The sequence below is a fragment of the Cuculus canorus genome, chromosome 5 (genome assembly GCF_017976375.1).
Source record: "Cuculus canorus isolate bCucCan1 chromosome 5, bCucCan1.pri, whole genome shotgun sequence".
Taxonomy (NCBI): domain Eukaryota; kingdom Metazoa; phylum Chordata; class Aves; order Cuculiformes; family Cuculidae; genus Cuculus; species Cuculus canorus.
In genome coordinates, this window is record NC_071405.1 from 44,357,276 (window position 1) to 44,380,694 (window position 23,419).

The 23,419-nt window shown below is 46.6% G+C and overlaps 2 protein-coding genes, 1 long non-coding RNA gene and 1 other non-coding gene across 6 annotated transcripts in view; 2 read left to right on the forward strand and 2 right to left on the reverse strand.

Annotated features, from left to right (window-relative positions):
- LOC128852414 (uncharacterized) lies at positions 1-5,508 on the forward strand. Its single transcript, XR_008450244.1, has 3 exons — positions 1-307; positions 1,125-1,310; positions 5,214-5,508. It is a non-coding gene; the product is annotated as an uncharacterized LOC128852414 (long non-coding RNA).
- RPLP2 (ribosomal protein lateral stalk subunit P2) lies at positions 4,991-9,698 on the reverse strand. Its single transcript, XM_054069092.1, has 5 exons — positions 9,540-9,698; positions 9,053-9,176; positions 7,274-7,322; positions 5,515-5,613; positions 4,991-5,108 (listed from the first exon to the last, which is right to left on the reverse strand). The coding sequence occupies exons 1-5, from the start codon at positions 9,650-9,652 to the stop codon at positions 5,032-5,034; spliced, it is 462 nt and encodes a 153-aa protein (XP_053925067.1). The 5' UTR covers positions 9,653-9,698; the 3' UTR covers positions 4,991-5,031.
- LOC128852436 (small nucleolar RNA SNORA52) lies at positions 6,992-7,124 on the reverse strand. Its single transcript, XR_008450277.1, has one exon. It is a non-coding gene; the product is annotated as a small nucleolar RNA SNORA52 (small nucleolar RNA).
- Positions 9,183-23,419, forward strand: part of PIDD1 (p53-induced death domain protein 1) — a 19,378-nt gene continuing 5,141 nt past the window's right edge. For 2 of the 3 annotated variants that reach the window (XR_008450243.1, XR_008450242.1), the window contains exons 1-13: positions 9,933-11,503; positions 12,757-12,876; positions 13,186-13,557; positions 15,315-15,728; positions 16,404-16,607; positions 17,471-17,525; positions 17,715-17,916; positions 18,570-18,698; positions 19,009-19,188; positions 19,825-19,972; positions 20,968-21,103; positions 21,318-21,468; positions 23,032-23,155. Coding sequence is in view for 1 of the 3 variants with exons in the window: in XM_054069088.1 (XP_053925063.1) it covers positions 13,275-13,557; positions 15,315-15,728; positions 16,404-16,607; positions 17,471-17,525; positions 17,715-17,916; positions 18,570-18,698; positions 19,009-19,188; positions 19,825-19,972; positions 20,968-21,103; positions 21,318-21,468; positions 23,032-23,155 (2,026 nt within the window). In the remaining 2 variants the exon portion in view is untranslated. Of the gene's footprint in view, positions 9,441-9,932; positions 11,504-12,756; positions 12,877-13,185; positions 13,558-15,314; positions 15,729-16,403; positions 16,608-17,470; positions 17,526-17,714; positions 17,917-18,569; positions 18,699-19,008; positions 19,189-19,824; positions 19,973-20,967; positions 21,104-21,317; positions 21,469-23,031; positions 23,156-23,419 lie in introns of those variants that run through there. The other variant, XM_054069088.1, reaches the window with a different exon arrangement.

Sequence of the window (23,419 nt, forward strand, 5' to 3'; positions counted from 1 at the left end):
CTCGGAGCCTCCCGGCAGTGGTGGGGCTGGGTGAGGCCCGCAGGGGGCGGCAGTTTGGTCGCGGGCTCCTGGAAACCCTTGTGCTGGGATACCGAGATACTGCAAGCATAGCCCTTTGTTTGTCGGGAGAGGCGCAAGGAACCGGAGGGGAAGGGAAGAGCTTTCATCTCTCCAAACAAGCTGAGGATCCAGAGGGACGCGGGGCTCAGTAGGGCCACAGTGCAAGAATCGTGGAATCATAGAATCATGGAATGGTTTGGGTTGGAAGAGACCTTAAAGATCATCTATTTCTAATCTCCTACCATGGGTAAGGACACCTTCCACTAGATCAGGCTGCCCAAGGCCCCATCCAACCTGGCCTTGAACACCTCCAGGGATGGGGCAGCTGCAGCTTCCCTGGGCAACCTGTGCCTGTGCCTCACCACTCTCATGGAGAAGAAATTCCTCCTTATGTCTAGCCTAAGTCAGCTCCTCTCTGGTTTATAGCCCTTTTAACAGAGAAAGGCAGCCTCTTAACAGCTTCCTCTACCGAAAACTCACCAAAACAAACACTATTGCTTGCCTTTATGACCTCTTAAGATTTTTCTCTCTGTGCCTTTAAGCATTGAGCTCTCCTTAAGTCAGGGCAGCTGTGACTTGAGGAGTGCTACAGCCCAAGATCTCCATGCAGGCAAGCCTATGGCACATGAGCTCACACAGAGCAGTGCTGGGCAACAGGCCTCTAGGAGATCAGAACAGATGTCAGAAGCTGGAAAGATCCTTTTGTGATAAAAAAAAAAAAATAGAGGTGACACGTAAGCTAAGTGTGAGAGCTTACAGGGACATCAAACGTATCAGCACAGCAAGAGAAACAGCTGCTCAGATCAAAGCAACGAAGTAATAGCACAAGAGAGGCTTGGAGCATACAAACAACAACAAAAAAGGCATAAGTAGTTTTTTTAACAGAGTCGACATGGAGCAAAACCACTTCCTACCAGCGTTTAAAAAAAATACGTAATACTTCTTCACCTAAATGTATTTGCATTCATTTTCTTATAACTGGTCAGAAGTTTCTAATTTGGGACAGTTATACCTGTCCTCAGCAGTTCTCAGATTAATCAAACCTAGGCCTTGCTTCCCCCCAGGAATTTCACCAATTATGTTAGAGGAGATCATCCAAGCAGACCCTTTGCTGTTCCTTGCACTCCAAATGCCTCTTCAAAGCATAAGAGGGAGACTGGAACTCTTCCCCCACAGACGGGCCATCCAGTGCTGAAGAACAGCCATCTACCGCCTCACAGCTGGCTGAGGGAAGCAACCACACTCAGCAGGTAACCTTTGTGGAAATCCAATATTTGAGCTCAATTTAAGCCTCAGACTCCAGCCTCTAAAGACAGAGTGCTTTTTTATTAAACATTTGCACTTTCCTTCCATCAGACTGGCAGGAATCCAGCCAGTCTTTCTTCCAGGTCCTACCCTGGAGCCCATCACATCACCTAGCTGTCATGAAGTACCCTTGGTGCATACTAGCTCCATCCTGGAGCACCGAAAGAATTAGCGTCACTTATCTCAAGTCTTCTGTTTATTCCCTATACCCACCCTTTTTTCTTTTCCTTTTGTACGTGTGCTTGCTTTTGTAATTTCCTTCCTACCCTGTGTTGCATGTGGTTACGTAACCATTGCCAGCCTCCATCTCCTCTACTTGAAGAAGTGAGCATTGGCACACCTGAGACTTGACCCTCTTAAAGGCCTTTGACACCAAGACAATCATAGTTCTTTCAACTCATGCTTATGGTAAAGGTTATCTCCATGTAGCCAAACCTGAACAAAACATTGTGCCTTGCATTTTCCAGAATAGGAATGGCACTGCATAAGAACTGGTCAATGGGCTGTGACTTGGTAGAAATCTGTGGCAAAACTGAATACTGAACTTTGCTTGCAGATACCTCCCTAACACTTGTAACCACAAGAACAGCTTAATTCTCAAGCTAGTGCTGCTTCCTTTTTTTTTTCTCAGCATTTCACAAACCTTAAGGTTTCTACTATGTCTGAAAAATAGAAACAACATTGGGCTTAGTTTCACTAGATTTCTCAATAGCAATCTCATCCTGAGTTGTTTACCTCACTCTGCCCTTGCCCTCCAGTTTACCTGTTTGAGGACATTAATGCTGCCTGCTGAAACAGGTTAATGAAATAAATGATTTGAACAGCAACCTCTTGCAGAGTGTTGCCTGGATAGTGGCTCTGTCAGGCTGGCAGACTGTGTTTTTCTCAAAAGTAAGCTATTCCCCCAAACTAATATTTTTCTTCTCAGTAAAAAAGCACTGCCATAATCCTGTGATTACTTGTTATCCTGTAATGACAGGTCACCAAGATTTACCTGGCAGCTTTTCACATGTATCAAACTTATAACGCTGGAAGTTCACTTATGCCCTTATACATTCTGATGCCCCTGAGGCAGCTTCTCATACAATCTCTCTTTTTTGCATCTGTTTGAACAAATTGCATTCTAATGAATGCTGAGAAGCAAACTATCTTTGTTTGTTTAGTTAAGGCCTTTGTTGTTGGCAGCCAACAGGAATTGATTTTAAAGGGAAGCTGAGAGGCAATATGTTATACTGTTTTCTTCAGCATGTTACTGTAGCATTATTGCCTGTAGTCCGCAAGATGGGGCACTGGTCATACAGCCCAACCTAAGTGCTATTAACATCACTGGAAAGCTTGACGTTGGTATCTTTTTTCTTACCTGTAATGTTTGCATATGTCAAACAATTCCATGGCAAACACTTGGGACTTGATTCATAGAAGCATCTCCTGAGGCAATGGAGCCATCCCCTTGTCCTGCTCTCTTTGTCCTGAATTGTTCTTCTAGGAAAGCTGCTACAGATATCCCTGCCCTACGTAATTCAAACATACTGAGTTTAGTAGGGCTTCCTGCATGTGGCAGCTTGCAAAATTGGGCCTTAGTAGTAAGAGTGAAACCAGTTAATTTAACAGTGGCCCCAGGGAGCCATTCCTTATTACTGTCCAGTAGTGTCCAGGACGTTCTCCCTGCTTTCCAAGTAGTGAAGATGTCATGCCACTCTTTCATGCCCTGTGGTGTTTGTAAGGAATGATTTTCAGTCAGAGCTGATTTGAGATGGTGCAGCATTTGTGTCTCAGTGAGAAGAGCTCAGATATTTCAACATCAGGCCTAGGACTATATCTTTCTCCCCCACCATCACTTAAGTAATGATCAGTTACCAGTGTAATCTCCAAGATCAAGGCTATCCTTTCCTTTCCTTCAATGCCTTTGAGACTTTCTTTATGAAGAAGTCAGGAAAAATCTGCTAGAGCTAAAATTGATTCTGCAAGGGGACAGACTAAGCCACCACTCCAAGTGTTTGCAGACACTAATTTTCTCTGAGAGCTTCACAGAACATATTACGCCACCGCTACCCTTGCCTTTGGAAATCATTAAGTCTGAAAAGGCATCAGTGACGCTTGAAAAGTCAGAACAGGGTCTATAGACCAGGAACAGGGATCCCAACTCCTTCACTGCTGAAGCTCATTGAGATCAGCAGAACAGTGATGAACTCCACCCAGAGCACCAAAAGTCTGTGACAGACTTCCAGGCCACATCACTGCTCATGTACAAAGCCATCAGGTGACAACTATTTAATAAATAGGTACAAGTGAAGAAGCTTAAAATGTTTCCAGTCATTAAGAGTCTGACAGAGAACTTAAAGCGAAAAAGAGCAGTTTTCATTACCACCACAAAGATGACCATAGTAGGACTTAAAAAGTAAGTAGATTAAAGGTATTGGCAATGTGACCTCCTGTAACTTTCTTGCAGCAGGCAGAGGGCAGCAAGGGTTAGTTAGTTAGTTGCTTAAATCACAACCATTTTTGGTTCTGAGGACCTAACTTTCAACTGCTCTCTCCCTCAGCTACTGTGAAGCACTGGGTGTTTTCTCTCAGTACACCACAGGGAGAAAAAAAGATTTTTTTACACGGATTTCACCTCTCAGAACTACTTGCCATGCTTTACTCAGTGACTCATAGCCAACACAGCTTTATCTGCTAGTGCTTTTTGCCCCGAAACTATGCTAGAAAAGCTTCACAGTATATTCTGCTCTAGGATACCTTTTTGACACTACCTGTGGAGACTTGGCACAGGATGATCACATACCTGTACTCTTAACTACTTAGTGACAGCCAAAGACCACTGTAGAAATCAGGGTAAGTTGCCAGCCAGAACCATCTCCTAGCAGAAGACACTTTAGAAAAGCAAAATTTACAGTTCTGCCAAGCATTCCTCTGGGCACACATCAGTTTCAGTTGTCCAAAGATACCATTCTCTTCATAAAATACTTTTATTTAGATCAAGGTGATTCATGTCCCGATAGTGCAGCTACCCTCAGAACAGCCATTCAGTACGAAGAACACCTTTGCATTAATCTCAGGTATTCCAGGAGGAGCAGGATGCAGTATTTTTTTTTGTTGTTGCAGATTCTGTGTTAAGCATACTCAAGCACTTTATTAGTGTCCCTAGCTTTTGGAAATCTGTGCATTTAGATATTCACCAAAACTAATGACTGTAACTAGGTCTGAAATTATAGTTTCTGGACTAAACGGTAGTTTCAGACCTGCTGTCCATTCAGATCCACATATTTTGGAATTGATTGAACAGATCCTGAAAAGCAGTGTCTTTTTATTGCTGAATAAATGGGACTCTCCTGAGTAACTGAGATGGCAAAATAGTATGGAGAAGGTGAACTTAAGTTCAAATCAGGTAGATTCAGCTTCCACATGCTATCTAAGAAACAGGAGTGTCAAAACAAGCATCCAGCTTCACACAAGCCTAGCCATTTCTGAAGTACTTTAAGAGAGTTGAGCGCCATGGTTTGTCATAAAATTCGCATACCTGTTTCAGACAGATAAAAATCAGAGCTTTGTTAGAGCCATTTTAAGAACAGCTGTCTGAATCCAATTGCACTTGTATGGTTATAATAATAAAACTCAGAAAACATTTAAACCAAAGAATTTTAATAATCCCTCTATAACAAATAATTAATCAAATAAGCCGAATCCCATGTCATCGTCAGATTCTTCAGATTCCTCCTTCTTCTCTTCTTTCTTCTCCTCAGCTGAAGGGAAAAAAAAAAGCCAAGGGTCAGTACTCAGATTTTTTGCACCACAGATTTTTCAAGATACATTTTGGCATTCTCAGCTTTCTTATTATTGTATTTCAGCCTCCACCGTTCATATCATTCCCTTTTGATAGTCAAACGCCAAGGGAACATAGAAACTACTACTGAAGGGCTTTACACATTGAACTGTGTACGATTTTTGGTTCTAATCCAGATCAATCTTAAGGTGGATGAAGAGCAAATGCTTCTTGTTGCCCAAAGAAAATGTAATCGTTCAGTTTACCCTTCAGCTGCATAGGAACTGTTGAAGTGGAAAAGCCTTGAAATTTGGACTCAATTGTTAAGATTTTAACAGAGAAAAACACAGCTACCCTGTTAACAATGCCTCTCCACCTATACTCACCGGCAGCAGGGGCAGCAGCTGCAGCAGGAGCCGCAGAGCCCCCTCCAGCAGAGACTGCCACAGCTCCCCCAGCTGGCATGCTGGCAAGTTTTCCATTACCTGAGTGGGACAGAAGAGAAGTATTTACATGCTCAATGCAAACACAGAAGTAAGGTGAAAAGGAAGAGAAATGAGAGTGCAGAAAAACAGATTCAATGCCTCACGGACTGAACCTGTCACTATTAGCTGAAATGAACAAGAGGTTGCACCTACAATAAAAAAGCATGAACTGTTCTGTGAAGAAAAACTCAAGAGTTGAAGATTCATAAACGCTTACCCCAAAAACCCTGACCACGCATTATTAGTAGCTTTCTTCCGTACATTAAGACCCCTGATTCTTTTCCTCGCCTAAAACTATCATATAAAAATAGTGGCAAACACATGAATTTTACACATAAAGGAAAAGTTTTGTTTTCTGACTATAGTGTGAACGTAGCCCAGAAAATGATAATTTCAGTATACCTCAAAAATAACACAAAAGCAGCACTGGCTTCCCCCTCTCCTTTCCTCTGCCCATTTTTTAATGGCATAGAGAACTGTGAGGGCATGACTGGATCACACTCACAGGAGAGAAGGGAGCAGCGGACAAGATGTATTTATGGCAAAGAGTACAGTACTTAAATTCTCCAGCACTCTATGAACCCTATTGCATCTCCTTCGAGATCAGCAAACTGACTTCTGATTTATGCTCATCTTTGGAAAGCTAGCTAGTTCTCTGGCATCTGCCTTTTATATACCAAGGCTCCCCTGGCATTCAGAGGTCACGAACACAGAATGTTTGCCTGTATTCCAATTTCTGGGAACCAGTTTCTAAATAATTCCCTGTTACTTCAAGCCCTGATAAACTAGCCAAGTAAACAAACATGTTTCATATGCATGTCAATATGTTCTAAGAAACAATTTATTTAAAGAAGAAGTATTACAGAAAGAGATAGAAGTGTGTTGTAAGCACATGCATAATGGCTCTCTTAGGTCTTCAGACCACATGGATAGAAGTGTCCTGTTACGGCTTGTAACAGCAAGGCCAAAGTCCTGGCAACTTTTAAGCAAATATATGCCTATAGTTCCCTTGTGCCTATATACGTGTAAACCCCCAGAAATTAATTAATCAGAAACCTCTGCACTACCTCAGCTCTGCTTTATTTCAGCCCTATGACCCAGTAAATTAATGTTAAAAGTTCCAGCTTTGCTAAGAGCACAAGCTTGTACAGAAACCAGCACTCAGCCTTTCTTAGAGAGAAAGAAAAGCCAGCCTTGGGGAGCTCTAGAAGAGATGTGTACTGGAGGGGCTTGCATTAGTTGCAGAGGGCCTAACTGTACCTTTAATGTGAACTGACACTTATTTACATTTAACAGTCTGTCCTCCCTGTTTTATTTAATTTGTGCACACAAGTGGGAAAATGGAAAGAAAAAGGATGGCCAATTCTTTCTCTGACCAACATGTCCAGAAAACTACGTCATGAGCAGACCACCAGTAAGCTCACACATGCTAAAGTTTTCCAGCTTAATGTGGTCCACAAGCGAAACCCAGCAGGTACTGGCACCAACCTGTAGGGAATTAGAATGGACCTGAATTTCAGTCATTTCAGCCCAGATACAGCACTGAAGTCCTCAACTGCAAAGCTACACTGATGAATTAGGCAGTCTGTAGCCATCCTATGCTCTCAGGTCTACATTATCAAAGTAGATTTATCCATGACACTCAAGAGACTGTACTTACCCTGAGCAATGACATCCTCGATGTTCTTTCCATTCAGTTCACTAATAACCTGTGTAAATTAAATTTAGAATGTAAATAGTTTCAAAACAGCAGGAGTATAAGATACATTTAAATAAATACTGAACAACCACTGCGTGCAATGCCTTCATCCAGCTGTTTATATAGCCCCAACATTCCTTAATTCTCAGTGGAAGGAACTGGACATTGAATTTAAAACTTTAGCTAAATCTTTCATACTTTTCTGTGAAAGCTTTTTCATTAAATCTGTTACAATAAATTTATAATGAATCCAAGGACCTTGCAGAAAAGAGAATATACAGATGCTGTTGAGCCAATCAGGAAACCCCACTAATGGTCTGTTAGTCACTAAGGGACTGTTAACACATCTTGCTTAATACCCATGGGGAGGCTCTGAAGCACTGGGCCCTGGACCAAAACCCACAGGGTCCTGTTCCTAGCATCACCAAAGCTGGCTATTGTGTGCTTGCACAGGAACAGAGTGTTCCAACTTCAGTCTTACTACCATTGTTGCATAGCCAGGAAATGTGGAAAGCAAAACACAAACCCAAAAATTGCTAAAGCAAGCAAGCACTTTAGAAGAAAACCAAGAATGCCACAGACCTCACTGGTGAGCCCCTGCTACTAAAAGTTCGTGCTGAACACTGCAGAGTCACCAAACCCACAAGGCTTTAAACCAAGGCACCTCCTGCTTACAGAATGTGCAACCTGTGAAAAGCTATGCTTGAGGGCTTGCTTCACCTGGAAGGGAAGTGTTCTTAAGACTTCATGAGATTTACACTGGCCTAAGATACAGCCAATGCAAACATAAAACGATTAATTAATCATGACCAAAACAAATTCCAGAGAAGCCTTCTGGATATTAAAGGGTCACAAAAAACTGACTTATGAAAGTATTGAACAAATGTAAACAAAACAAAGCCAAAAGATCTGGTGTTCAAACAGGAGCACAAGTCTAAACCAACATTCCAGCATAATAAGGATGCTGTCAACTCAGTCAACCCATCATTTGATTGGGCCTATGGTAAAACACTTGTCTCCAGCTGGGAAAGTAACTTGTTTTTTTAAGTCTGCATCTCTTGTAAACACTCTATTAATGGGCCAGGTGATAATTTTTTTTAAGCTTTTCTTCCACTGCATTTATTTTTAAGTCCACGGGAATGAAAGTTTATTACATTACAAAAAGCATCCTATTTAAGATACTTTATTCTTGAAATGCCTGTTTCTGTACACAACCATTTCAGCATTTCTTCCTACATATTACTATTTAATGTCCACATTATAATTTGCCTATGTTTCTTGGTGAAAGAACAAATACTTCTTTGCAGTGCACTAAGTAAGAATTTATTATGGAACACATGCCTTCCAAAGCACTGGCTTTAAATCAATACTAACCAAAAGCCAAAATTAAATATTAAGTGCAAGCTATATGTTTTGGCAGAACGGAACTTATTCTCAATATGTACTGATTTGTAGACACGATCCCATCAAAAATTATTAGACTGAACAGCCAGAAGTCAGCAACAACTGGCAGAGATCTCTATGGAGGACAAGTGTTAAATAAAAAAAGTTTATAAATGTTTACAGAAACATGGTAAAAATAATTCTGATTGGTTAAGAAGTGTTTCAGAAATCGCACACACAATCACCAGCGACCGCATGAACAAGGTAAGACTAGATGAACTAAACAAACACTGAAAACAGCTTCGGTATCTGATGTTGACAGGGACACGAACATCTGGGATCTCAAGGCAACGCCACCTTGTTCATGCGTTCATCGTCCGTCTCGATGCCAACGCTGTCGAGGATCTTTTTCAAGTCCTTTGACGTGGGAGATTCGTTGCCCCCGAGGACCGCCAGAAGATAAGCTGCGACGTAACGCATCCTGCAAGACAAGGGCACCGACCTTCAGTGCCAGCGACCGAGCTCCACGCGTAGAAAACGCACTCGCCCTCCCGGCGGCACCTCCCTCGCTCCGATTTTCAACGGCGGCGTGCGGCGCACGGGCCCCGGAGGCCTAAGCCACCGGCCCGGCCTCACCACACGCGTCCCCGGGAAGAAAGCGGCACCACCCCCGCTCCCCGCGGCACTCGCCTACACCCGGCCGGGCGAGCACATGGCCGCCGCGTCCCCTCCGCTTCGCCCCGAGGTAGTCTCGCCCAAGCCCCACCAGTAACCAAGGACAGAGCGGGCGCGCCGGTAGCAACCATTCCCGCGAGGGGGAAGAAAGAGACCGCCGCGCGCTTACTTGGGAGGCGGCGCGGCAGACAGGCCTAGAACGTGCGCTCGCGATGGCGGCCCGGCAGCGAAAGGGAAGGGGCGGTGCGTCAGCTCTGCCTTCCTGCCGTCACCCCTCAGCATCGTGCGCTGCCATTGGGCCAAAGCGGCGGGGAGCGGGCGGGCCAATGGGGAGCCGCGGGCGGGACTGGGGCTGCCGAGCTGACGGTGTCGCACTTGTGCGGAGCGGGGCTGCGGGCGGGCGGCGCTGCAGGGAGGAGGCAGGGCGCGGCGCTGCCGGCGGGGCTGCGTGGAGGGGGCGGGGCTGCGTGGAGGGGGCGGGGCTGCGTGGAGGGGGCGGGGCTGCGTGGAGGGGGCGGGGCTGCGTGGAGGGGGCGGGGCTGCGTGGGCCAGAGCCGGGCTGGGGGCGCGGGATCTGCTGTTGGGTGGGGTGTGGTGACTCGTTTTCCGTCCTCAGGGTCGTTTTTCCCCGGGCCGCCTCGCCGCAGACCAGCGCTGCCCCCGTTGGGAGGGGACACCCGCGGTCAGGGCTCCGTCGGCGCCCCGCGCGCCGAGTTCTTCCTGGGATGGGAAAACGAATAAAAGCGAGGATTTACTGTCGTGCTCTCCCGCTGCATCCCGGTGAGCCGGCGGCGCAGCGGCAAGCAGGGCTGTGCCCGGGGCGGCCCCTGTGTGGCTTGTTGCGCTCCCTGCTCCGCCGGGGCGGTCGGGAAACAGCCGGGCTCCGGCTCGGTAACCGGGGCAGTTAGCGGTCAGTGATTGACTCCCTGCGGGAACAGGGATCCCCGCGGCGCCGGACTCGGCTCGCAGTGGGATGGCGAGCGGCGCTGCGGGGCCTCGCGGGGAGGCCGTGTTACTGCACGTGTCCCTTCCGGTACCGAAAATGCCAGCAAATAAACTCAAGATCTTGAGACTCATTTTGGAGTTTTAGAAAGCCGGAATGCTTTATCAGGCCTGGGCAACACGAGGAGTGAGCTTCGTCAATCGCGTGCAGCGAGGCGAGAGCTGGGACAGACGGATTCCCATTCGTATGCATAAGTATGAATTTTCCCAGGAATCTCATGCGTACGGTATTACTTTCCAAGGACTGATTTTAATGTTATTATGAACTTAGCAACAGGCAAAACTCTCGCTAATTTGGAGCTGCCTCCTGCTCTGCCTGACCCTGCCTCAGAGGGACCCGGTGCGAGCGGGCGTCTCCGCGGACACCTGCGCTCGGCGCGGATCGCGCTGCGCAACCCGCGATCATCCAAGCGTCCGCGAACACCGTCTAAAAGCAAACGCGCTGTCAGAGGGGCGTGCTCTCTAACTTCCAAAGAACATGATTACTTAGATAAAACGTCCCTACTTTAGCTGAAGTGAAAAATACCGCGCTTTCTGTAGCTGTCAGCGCTTCTCGCCTCGCTTCGGGGCGCGGGGCTGACTCTGCCCCTCCCGGCTCCCGCCCCGATCCTCTTCCCGAACTGGGAGGGAACGAGCGTTCCTCTTCCTGGATTTGCCGTGCTTGCCGTTGCCTGCAGGCTGAGCTGCCGTTTGAGCCCGCGGGAGCCGCGGCGGGTAACACCTCGCTCCGTGACATTTCGAGGGCAGCGGGCACCTCCTCGGCGCCCCTGCCCCGCGGCATCCGGCGCCTCCTCCTGCTCGGCCCGCCCCGACAGCGCGGGGAACCGGCAGGAAGCGCCCGGGCCGGGGAGCGAGGGGTGAGAGTGGGGGTTGGGGCGGCGAGGGTGCGTGGCTGTGAACCTGTGCGTGCACCCCCCCAGCTTTCCTGTAGCCCTCTTCAGGTACTAGAAGGTCGCTATAAGGTCTCCTCAGAACCTTCTCCAGGCTGAACAACCCCAACTCTCTCAGCCTGTCCTCGTATGGAAGGTTCTCCAGCCCTCTGATCATCTTTGTAGCCGTCCTCTGGACCCGTTCCAACAGCTCCGTATCCTTCTTATGTTGAGGATTACAGAACTGGACACAACACTGCAGGTGAGGTCTCACAAGATAGGAATAGAGGGGCAGAATCACTTCCCTCGACCTGCTGGCCACGCTTCTTTTGATGCAGCCCAGGATGTGATTCTATGTGTATGAGTCCGTGTGTGTGTGTATGAACCCATGTGTGCATGCATTTGCACATGTGTGTGTGAGCCCATGCACATGCCTGTGAACATGTGTGCATATATGCCCGTGTGCGTGCCTGTGTGCATGTGCACAGGGCTGCCTGTCTATGTCCTCTGGGCACGCCCAAAGCTGTGTTTGTGGCTTCCGAGCCCCTCCAGCCTGGCCAGTTCAAAGCTGTCTTCTGGTTTCTTCACCATCAATAGCTTTATAAAGCTGTAGCAGATGATCTTTTGGTTATGTCTATCTGCAAGAGAACTATGTATTTCTTGTGTGCAGCCTTTTTATAAGAAATACTTTCTACTAAAGCAGTAGTTTCCATTTACCTGTTCTTCTTGTCCCTATGTGCCTGTAAAGTTTCCGCTCTTTCAGGGAGTCCCTGGACTGGGCCTTGGGAACATCAGTGCTGCCATATCCCACAGGTTAACAGTAAAAAGCGCAGCTCCTCAGGGTGTTGCAGAGGCGTTAGCTTGCTTCTGCTGGCCTTGGAAATTAAAGCTGTTACAAGTTTTTTGTAGTTCTGCATCACTCACTCAAAATAAACTTTTATTTGCCTATTTGATCCATGGCAAAGGTTAAAAAGAACTGATATTCACATCGTTTAATTGCCAAGCTCAGGAGGAGTTGCAAAAGGAATTGGAAAGAGCAGGAAATGGGAGACTTGAAGTTATGTGACTATTAGCGTAAAAACAACCATGGTGCCTCATCTTTGTACTACCAGTGTGCTATGGTGATGGCTGATTTTGAAAATCCTAGGTGGATGAAGGCTCCTTCACACTAAGAAGACAGAGGAATGATTAATCTGTTCAAATTTCATATCTCTGCTCCTTTAGTATTCAAACCTCCTTAGCACGCAGCATTTGCTCTCTGCTTTTCAACTTTCTCTTTAGCTGTGGAGGGTGCTATTGGAGGAGGAAACAGGACTAGCTGTTAACTAGCCAGCCATGTCTTCATGCACTGCTTGCTGCATTAGAGCATCCCTGTGGAGGCAAATCTGCAAGAGCCCCAGTCCTACTGCATAGTCCAGTGCCACTGACATGCCTTTTATAACCCCCTTCCCAGCTCTGCTACGTTTGTTCTGCTGCCTCTTGCCCTTTTTCATCTATGCTCTTTTATCCTGTTAGCACCCAGTTTCACAACTGAGTTCAATAAGGACCCATCACAGCCTGTGAGCAGCCTCTGGATTCTGGTCCTGGCTTGGCTCTCCCTGCCCTGGTTTCTCACTCTGCTAGTAAAGTTTCCAGGTAAGGCACTTTGAAATCTGCATAAGGCATTTACATTTATATATTTTAAAGTTAATACTGCTGTTTATTCTGGTGGTGGGTAGTTGTTCCATTCCCTGCCAAAATGTCATCTGAGAAAATTCAGAGGTTTTCCCTAGAAGGAGAAGCCTCTGTGGCATCCACCACCTTGCGTTTCTGTGCTCTCTGCCCACAAAGCTTTCAGTAACCTGCATATAATCCCTCCTTCCCTTCTGCTGTGATTATGAAATGTTTCCAGCCACTCTTGGCTGGGGCAGGAGGTCTTCTTCATACACTTGTGTTCTCTTTCAGAGCCATCTTTCCTCCTCCTCCTTGTCCCGGCTGCCTCGTGGTGCCACTGGTGCCTGCCTGCCTGGCAAGTCAGAGCATGCCTGGGCTCCATGGACAAGACGCAGAAGATGGCAGAGCTGCAGGGGCTTGAGGACAAGTGTAGGGAGGGGGCTTCGTGGGCTCCTGCACTTGCTGACTCCTGCCTTGTAGACAACAGGCTGAACCTGGATGTTTATCCTGATGGCTGCCACCGATTCCTCAAGCTGTTCGAGGGGCGACAGGGAGAGGTGTTCCAGGTGGAGTTCCTCCGGCTCAGCAGCAACGATCGCCTCCTTGGCACCACGCTGGGCATCCTTCCTCGTCTGAAGCAACTGAAATCCCTGGTGCTCAAAGGTAAATTCCTGGATGCATCGTCATCCAAATTTTCTAGGTTCAGCTTTTTATTTTTATTTCATTCCTCTCTCCACATCTGCAGGACAAACTATCCTTGGATTTTTTTATGTTCTAGTGCTCCTTACTACAGCTTTGGCTCTTAGCCTTGCTCAGACCTGCATGCAATTTTCAACAAGATCCAGCTTCAGGACTCTTATTTCTTCCTTTGTTTCTACAGCTACCTGCAGTCTGGATTTTTTGAGTCTGGCTGTGTTGATGTTGCAATATTTTCTTTAGCCATCCTCTAGAAGAGCAGTGCTTTTTGCACAGTTATTCAAGAAGAGGGAGGGGGATTGAAATGCGTTGAATTTTTTGGTAAATGTTCAGCTCCTCTTTCATTTTTGGGAGTATAATGAGCTGTTGTTGCTGCGTTTCCATCTGAATCAATCCTAGCTTAATCCTTGCTTACTGTTAGTGAGCATAGATTTAGCAGAGTTCAAGACAGACCAGAAAAGGCTGCTCACTGTTTTATCAGAAGTATGACATAGGTTGTACGTGTAATTTGGCAAGCTGTGATAACTGTTAGAGTTATAAATATTGGAAAATTCTTTGACTTTCTCCTCTCTCTATTGTAGGAGGATCTCAGTACATATAGTATAATTTCTGTATCAGACTTAATCATTTGCTCCTTGGGAGGCAGAATTTTAAAAAGAAATGAGAGAAAAAACTTGGGGTTTATGGGCAGAATTCAGGATTCCAGCTGAAAACTGAAAAGTTTGAGGTTTGTTTCTATATTTGCCACAGATTTCTCATGTGAATAATTTCATTTGTCTTTTCCCCCTTTAGTAAGGTGAGGATAATGGCAGTACCTTTCATCAGGCTTGTTTTGTGAGATGTACACACACCCTGAGCATCCTGAAGTGCCATAAAATAGTCAGATAAGATTTCCTTATGTACAAAGTGCAATGTGTCTTTATTTTGGTCATTCTCATTTTTTACCATTATGCAGCATTAAAAAATGTTTGGTGCCCTCTGCTGAATGTGTATGCAAATAGACAGTAGTGGAGGGAGAGTAGGAAACTGAAGAAATGGTCTGTTTGGGCAGTTTCCATTGGTTTGCTCAACATATTTTCCATGGGTGTAGCCCTTCTCCAGTCTGAGTGTCTCAGGCTGGGGTGAGGGACTTGTATCCTTCCCTCTCGGCAGTGCCTGGCCTACACAACACTGATTTACCTGTTGTTTTGTCTTTTTTTTTCCCCTCACATTTTCACTGCTTTCGTCACATCTGCTCCTCAGTCTTACAAGGGCAGAACTCAGTCCTCAGAGCTGTTTGTCCCTCAATGGCTTGGGCAAAGCCTGGAGGGCAAGGAGTGTCTCCTTGGTCCATAGTGTTGTGTGTTGGGCACTGGTGCTGATAGCAAAGAGGTGGAGGAGGAGAGTGGGAGGCTTGAAGGAGTATGGGCCGCACTGCAGAAGGGGGGTAGATACATGAAGTGTCCCAGCTCTTTCTGAGCTTCAATTCCATTTGTACTGAGCAAAGTTTTATGGGTTGACTGTGGCGTCTTTTGATTTCATAACATTATACACCTTTCACTGATAGGGAAACTGAGGCAAGGAGCTGAAAATCCATTTCCATATGAGTACTTTGTAATTAGTTCTGCTCATTCTGATCAGTAACTCCCTATTTTCTCAGTCTCTGTGCTAAGGAGCCTCACGTGAGGCTAATGGGTTATCCCTGTAGCATATTGACCTCTTCTTCCACTTCCCTCCACACCAAGGTGGCCATACCAGGGATGAATTTGGCTCATGTCAGCGTGGCTCCCTGACAAACTTGCCACCAGATGTTGGGAACCTGAGGTGTCTCACCCACCTGGATCTCAGCTTCAACAGCCTCTCCACCTTGCCGAGCTGCATCCTCCGCCTCCCCAGACTCTGCGTGCTTCTGGTGAGCCACAACAGCTTAGTGGCACTACCCAAGGACTTTGGCAGTCTGAGGAAGCTGACTTTCTTCTCTGCTATGAAAAATCAACTGAAAGAGTTGCCTCAGAGCATTGGGGAGCTGGCAGCACTGCAGGATCTGGATCTCTCAGAAAATGCTTTGGAATTCCTCCCTGAAGAAATTGGGAATTTGCAGAACTGCATAGAACTGGATCTCTCTGGGAATTGCTTATCAAGCATCCCAGACTCATTAGGTAAGTATTTTCTAGGAGAGAGGAAGGACATGAGTTTGCCAAGCTTTGGGTACAATCTAGGACTCCTCAGGCCCTTGGTCTCTATCCCCAGAGTTGTTATCATAAACAAACTGTTATATTAGAGCCAAATGGAAGGGCTATCCAGAAGAAATGTACATGGTTCAGTCAGTCCCTGTGAGTACTAATGACACTCTGGACAATGCTTTCTGCTCCTGTAGATCAGCAACACTGCTAAAATGTCAATCAATTTACAGTAGCCGAGTATCTGGCCTGGCTGATTTTGGGTAGCACCCAGGATTGGAAACAGAAGAGCTGGGGTTTAATAGGATGCAAGTCTTGGCTTAAAATCATGCTATCCAATGGGGACTAGTCCACAGAACTGGGCTCTGATTTCTGCTTCCAGCTTCCTGGCTCTTGGGTCCTGTATTACTTTGTGCTCAGGGTTGTCACTGATGCTGTTGTGGAAGCATCTTACATCCCTATTTGTAGCTGGGTGCTAAAAAAGCAGAGGAGGCTGTGTTGCCTCTCAGCTAATTCCCTGGACCCCTTTATTTTATGACCTAAAGTAATGTTGGGCTCTTGTGCTTTTCCCTTATTGAGCCGCAGGGGGGTAGAGCTGATATGCAATGCAATTAACAGCACGGATGGGAGGTCACTTCTTGTCCTAACCTGCAGCCAATTTGAAGTCTCTGCGGCGGCTGCATCTCCACAGCAATCTCCTGGTGACAGTCCCCACTTCGCTTGCCAGCCTGCCCAACTTGTCCAGACTTGATCTGCAGAACAACTGCCTCTGTGCCGTCCCCCCGGAGATCCAGACCTTGCCATTTGTGCGCCTTCGAGGCAATCCCTTAGGAAAAACTGAGCCATTGCCGCAGGCAGGTAATTGCAAGGCTTCTACTACTGTGGGTTTTGTCCAGCTATTCCCTCATGCAGCCCAGTGTGGTGTAGATGGGTTTGGATTCAAGAAGACAAGCAGCAGAGGATCAGATCAGTATTTATTTGTCTGGAATAATTATTGGGTTGTAATGGTGCAGACAGTACCAGTTCTGTTTTTATGGTCCCAAGCCTGGCCTGAAGGGCTCAGTGGCCCCTGGAATGGGGCTTTTTAGGAAGGGTTTTACAGTGGAAATGAAAGTGAGATTCACAGGAAACAGATCAGGAGAGGCCCCTAAAAGGGTCTGGCCTTTTTAAGAGAGGTGAGCACTAGTTCCTGGACTTGCTGCATGGCCCTAAGGCTGTGGTGTCTCATGCTAGAAATACAGATAGCAATAAGATGTCAATCTGCTGTGCAGGTTCCTCCTGCTTACCTGTGGTTCCCTAGCTGCAGAGGATCAGCCCTTTGTCCAAGATGAAGTTGATGAATGAACAGGATTCTGAGCAGGGTTTCCCAATGATGTTTACTTTCACAAGCGCAATCACTGATATCTAGGTGTGGCCCCAGGAAATCAGACATGGCCCTGAGAGCTGCAGGCGTGATAGATTGAAATATTTTCTAATTCTTCCTGCTTCTGAATTTTCCTGAGGGAGAGTCAACATTTCCAGTGTGTCTGCGGATCCATAGGCCTCTTCCTATCCTCCTGCTGCTGTTTGATCTGAAGACCACTGCAGCATGAGCAGGGTTCTGTTAGCAACTTCTGTCAGATTAGGATTAAGCCAAAACTAAAATGCAAATTCAGCCTTTCTTGTCTACCCTGATTTAAGTAACTTCTATCTCTTCCTTCTATCCAAACCTATCGCTGCAGATGAATCCAGTGCCAAAGGGCTACGAATACTCTTTCTTGCATCATCAGATGACAGGTAAGCCGCTGTTATTAAGACATTACAGTGGTATAACAAGGGCCCAGACAAGATTGGTGCATGGTGGGTAATGCACGTGTGTATAGGAACTTTTGGGCAGTCAAACACAAGGTAGGAGATTCTTCTATTGTTTTTTTGAGGGCTGAAGTAATTGCACAGTGTCGTATATTAATGCATTTTTCATGGAAGCTTTACTGTGACCTCTGAAGGCTGCAAAGTGGTCCTGGCTTGTGGCATCCACTTCTACTTTCCACCGGGGGCTACCTCTGACCCTCTGCGGATCTGCTTCCGAAACCTTGCACCAGAACCTCAGTGGGTAAAGCTGAGACACCATGATGTCCTGCTGAGCAAAGTCCTGGAGCTGCAGCCTCACGGGGTTGAATTCCAGCAGGTGAGAATACATGCAGGCCACCCTTTTGGCAAATCTTCCTCTGCAATAGCTCAGCAGAGTCTTCTGAGAGAGTCTTCAGGGACTTTTGAGACAGGCACCCCCATCACTGCTGCTTTTAAGTAGCTGCAGGACTGCCCTTCAAAGAAGCCCCATTGCAAAGACTTAGAAAGGACACAGCTAGCTTCTCTTGGCACTGTGCTAATCTGGCTCCATTGCCTTCCCCCTGGTCCTCCTTGAGCAGAGCTGTAACTTCACTGACAACCCTCCTCCTTTGCCGGAGAATAAGTGCTGTTCCAGCATTTGGCCCTAGCCTGCAAGGAGAATGGTTCACATCCTTTCCTGAAAGTCTGATTGTGTGGTTTTCATTTGAGCTGGTGAGTACTTAGACCACCAGCCCTGTCATAGCTAAAGTTGCTTTGCCCTTTCTGCTCAAAAGCTGCTGACCTGTCCCTGCCATCACACTATGGACCTAACATCTCCTGACACCTCCCAGGAAACTGCAGGACAGAGCAAGTTTCTAACTCCTCCTCCACTCCCTGCACACAGGCTGGGCTTTGCCCTCCCTTCTTTTCTGCACAGGAAACCGCAGATTGGGGCTAGGCTTGGTTTTATCCTTTCTATTGGTATCACATAGAAATACTTTTTTTTGCTAGGAGGTGCAGATCTGGATGCCGTATATCCCCCCTCAAACCCTTCACCACCGTGAGGTGGTAGTTCGGACCTTCAGTGGGCAGAGCTGGAGTGACCTGAGGACGAGAGTGGAGCAGAAGAGAAAATCAGAGGTAAGCAGATTGGAATGACTGGTGACACACATTGTTCCTGTTCCCCTCTTTGGGTTTGCCAGGACAAGAGTGAGCCCATTTGAAATATATCCTGAGCTGTGTTTTGACCAGCTGCTACGAAATGTAGTGGATTTCAGCTCCGTATTTTCTATCTGAACAAGGTATGTCTCCTAAAGGGGATGAGTTGCAGTCTGCCATCCTGTTCTATTCCTTTCATTTGCTTGGCTATTACTGGCACTTATTTTCCTGTCTTTATTGTATTATGTTATATGCCTGTATGTTTTCTCCTCTTTCCTGTCTTCTGTTACAGAAGCATATGGCTCACTGTAGTGTCCTTCACTTCTCCTGGTTCCTTGTTGTGTCTCGACTTGTGCAAAATGAATGCAAAGTTCCAGCAGAGGGAACATTGCTCTTTTCCAGTGTGGATCCAAACATCAAAGTATCCTTTCCTCCTGGAGTCACTGAAGAGACTCGCAGTGTCAAGCTACAGGTACGCATGCTTTAAAAAACTAGCTTGGGTAAGCCCTAACGTGGCTGCTGTCCTCATGCCAAGCAGGGGAGCTGAAGATGGGATGTCCACCCTAGGGTAATTAATGTCTAACATGGATGCGTCATAGGCTGACACATCTCAGGTCACCTTCTGTCTAAGCTTCCCTGCCTGCCAAATGGGCTGTGCTCAAGCTGCCCTGTGTGGGAGAGGGATCTCCTTGCAGCTCTGCCAGGGGTCCCTCCAGCAGATCAGCAGGTAGCTGCTGTGAAGGGAAAACAAGGAGATTTTGCCTCATATTGCCTTGCAAAACATACCGAGAGTGGCAGAACAGCTCAGTGAGTAAGACTGGAGGGGAATTATTTGTGGATCTAGTTCTGTAGCCACCCCACTAAAATTAATTGTTCTGTAGAATTGCCTGTTAGTGCTAAATTCTATTGTAATATCTTGGTATATCCAAGCTTGCCACATTGACACTAGTGTTAGATTAGACTTTGGCCAGAGTTCAGCGCACTTCCATTTCTCACTGAGCCCCGATTCCAAAGCATCATTTGTCTGCTGTGTGCTGGGGTAACTGAGAGTGGTGTGGGAACTGGGGTGCCTGACTGCTCCGCTCACCATGCTGTCTTCCACATCCAGGTGCTTCCAGTCTCTGCAGAAGAGATAGAGGAAATTGCTGGCAATGCAGAGTGCAGAGCCAGTCCCCTGCTCTGCCTCTCCCAGGACTCCCTAGTGGATTTTCTCAGGCCAGTGAGAATTCAGCTGCCCCTCCCGCCGGGGGTCACAGGTCAGTTTATTCCCAGAACTGGCAAAGAGGAATGTCATGTGTAGAAAACAGTGAATGACAAGCTGGATTTCAATAATAAAGCTTGCTGCTTTTCCAGCAGGAACAGCCAGGTGTGTCTTCTGAGCGAGTGGTGGTGCTGGGTGGTGGCAGGTAAAAGTAGTTCAGGTCCAACAGACCAGTGCTGGGCTTCTCATGCCAGCAGCACAAGCTGGAAGAATGGCCTTGGCAAATGGATTTCTCTGCTGAACTGCATGTGTATTTAGATTGCTGGATTTGATGTGGTATGATGGCACTCTTCTCAGCTGAGGAGATACCTTGTAAAAGGGCTTTGATTCATGATTAGGCATAGCTTGAAGCAGGTGATGAAAATGCTGCCTCCAGCGGTCTGCCTTCTCTTTTACTTCCTTGCTCATGAACCAGGTGCTAAGCCACTGCAGTTAGAAGTGTACAGTCAAACACTAAGCCATCTCCCGTTCTGAATACTGCTGTAACAGCCTCAGCCTTGCTAGGGATTCCTGTGTTTGCATGCTGAGTACCCTGTGTCTCCAAATTCCCATTTCTTTGACCTTTCCTGTCTTTCTTGTGAAGAAGTAAAATCTTCTTGGCTTGCCTTTCATTGTAACACTGCCTGGTATTTGTATGTCTGAAGAGCATCAGGATTGAAAAGTCTGTGGGATGTATGTTTAGAAAGAGGTAGAACTTGATTATTAACCTTAGATAACAGTGATGGGAATTGTCTAACTAATCTGTTGGTGGAAATCAGTACATTATCAGTTTAAGTCTGCGTATTTTGCCAGAATATCCTGTAAGCATTAGGGTAACCTCATCCTTTCATTGCTGCTCTTCTTTGAACAAATTCAGTCCTGGGTGCTGAAGGCATCCAGGTGCTTTGGTGCTTTTAGAAAATGAATCACTCAGAACTGTGTCTGGGTTTGTAAAGCCATGAATAAAAGCTGCTGCTACATATAGAATTTCTTGGTCATTGCTGTCTTTAGGGCTAAATTTGGATCAGTCGAGGCTGCATCTTCTCCATGGTGACCTGGAGGGCCAGACTTGGGATGACATTACCAGTCAGGTGGTGCTGGAATTCACCCATCTTTATGCAATGTTTGAAGTCACCCACTTCTCCTGGTAAGTGTAGGATTAGTCCTAAGGAAAAGATGAGATGTTCCTCTGTCTGGCTTTTCCTATGCTCTGACCAGGGGTCATACCATTAACCCTACCTATTCCCTTTTCCCTTTGCAAGTTGCCTAGCACTTTGTCTCTACCTGTCAAGTTTACAGTACCATGGATGTGATGCTGGCTTCTCTTCCTAGGCAGGATTTCTTCTTTTCTTATCTGCCAGGTACTGGCTCTGGTACACCACGAAGACTTACATTGGAGGCATTGCCAAGAAAGTCTATGAGCGGTTGCGTATGTACCAGGTGAACTTCATTGCTCTGCAGAGGAAGAAGGACCCAGAGCAAGTCCTGCTGCAGTGTGTCCCCAAGCACAAGGTCTGATCTGAGTTGCATTGCCTTACTTCTGAGCTTCCTGGGCATCCCTTCATAGGATGTAGGCAGCAGTGCACTAAATGGTCTTGATCACTGCCTCAGGGTCATTGTTGGATTGTGCTGTCACCACACTGTCTTGGTAGTGTGATACAGGCTTACTGGGAGCTGGGGGAAGAAGGAAAACTCATTTTATGCAGCAGTGGATGCCATGCAGTGATTTCCTCCCCTGTGAACCTTGAGGACTGGGCTGCTAAAAGCGGCTGAGCCACTGTAACTGGCCATCCACATGCTATTAGTGTCCAGCAAAGATGAGGCAAAACATGCTGGCTTAAATTCCAGTCAAAGATATTAAAGTTAAATATGTCACTTTTGTGACATGGGCTAGTAGTGTGGGTAGAAGCACTGCTTTGGTTTCAGCTGGAGTGGTTAGAAATGGTACTCTTCCTGAGGTTCCTTGCTGTTTACGGTTTAAGCAGTGGAACAGAAAATATGAGCCCCCTTTAACTGCTTCAGTTGCAACATCAGGTTAGTTTATGCTATTAATTTGAGCTAATCTGGCTGTCTTTGTATGGAAGGAGATGGGAGGTGCTTACACATTCTCTTCTGCCACATCTGCCCTAGCGGTATCAACCCTCAGCAGTATTTGATCAGGTGTTAGCAAAGTAACTATGCTTCTGCGTTTGTAAAGTGTGTACTTTGACAGAGAGCACAGGTCAGTGAGTTGAGGGTTATTTTATCAGTCTGCCAGAACTGGGCTACGTATCCAGCTCTCTGCATAATCCTCTGCACTGGTTACTCTTTTTTTTTTTTTTTTTTTTTTAATTTGTTCTCCTGTATTGAAATGACCCGTGGGCATAAACATCTGTAAAGATTTTTGCATCTTGGATTCTGGGCTAGAATTCTTTCCAGGGGAGGCAGCAATGGCACTAACAGTGAGATCGAGGCTCGAGGGTGTCTGCATTCCTGCCAGGGATGGTCATGGGGTGAGAAAGGAGGTTTACTGTAGCAAATAGAAAGAAGAGACACCTTGGCTCTAAGCTGACTCTTGCACTGCCTCTGAGATCCCAAGCCTGACAGTGTGATCACAAGCTGCAAAGCCAAAATGAGCTTTCTGGTGTCCTCAGCTGTGTGCTGCTGTAGCATGTGACTTTTTGTGGAGAAAATATCTTTTAATGGCATACTGTGAGGAGAATAAGGTATAAGTAAATCGCTCCCTGTCTCTGAAAGTTACTAGCCTGTTAAAAAGATAGGGACACTGCTGAAAATCCTTTTTTAATGGAAGTTTGGGATGGCCTATCTTTGTTAGTCCACATAGGCTTTTCTACTGTTTACTTGAGAAAAGAAATAGGGAAGTCACAAAACTCAGCACCACCTCCTTGTCTGTCGTGAATGTACCTGGGATAGGAGAGGCTGTGTGTTTGTTCCTTTGTTTACACCCTTTCCATGTAAGGTGAGCTTTCCCTGTTAGAGGTGATTGAGAGGAACATCATGGGCGTGGGGACATGCCTGTAGGGGGCAGACTTGCTTCAGACCAAACATGGGGTCCAATGTTGTCCTCTTTGTCAGGTTGACCTGGTGCTGAAGAAACTGCAGGACCGCTATCGAGGACCTGAGCCATCCGACATGGTGGAGATGTTTGAGGGAGAGCAATTTTTTGCAGCTTTTGAGCGAGGCATCAGTATCGATATGGGTATGGTAGTACTGGGCTCCTTTCTGCTTCTACCTCTTGCGCTTCTCTAGACCTAGGCATGTTTCTGATGAAGGGCTGTTCTCCTCCGTGGCATTCCTCTCTGTCTCCAGCTCACCCACTGCTCACAGCAGCCAGCCCATGGACATCGAACATGTCATATTCTTTGGTCACTCAACTTTTGTGTCTACTTTTCCCTATGAAAGTGCAGACTTTCATTACCCTTCATGCTGTTGTAGGTTTACAGAGAGCAATAGCCAAGTGTGT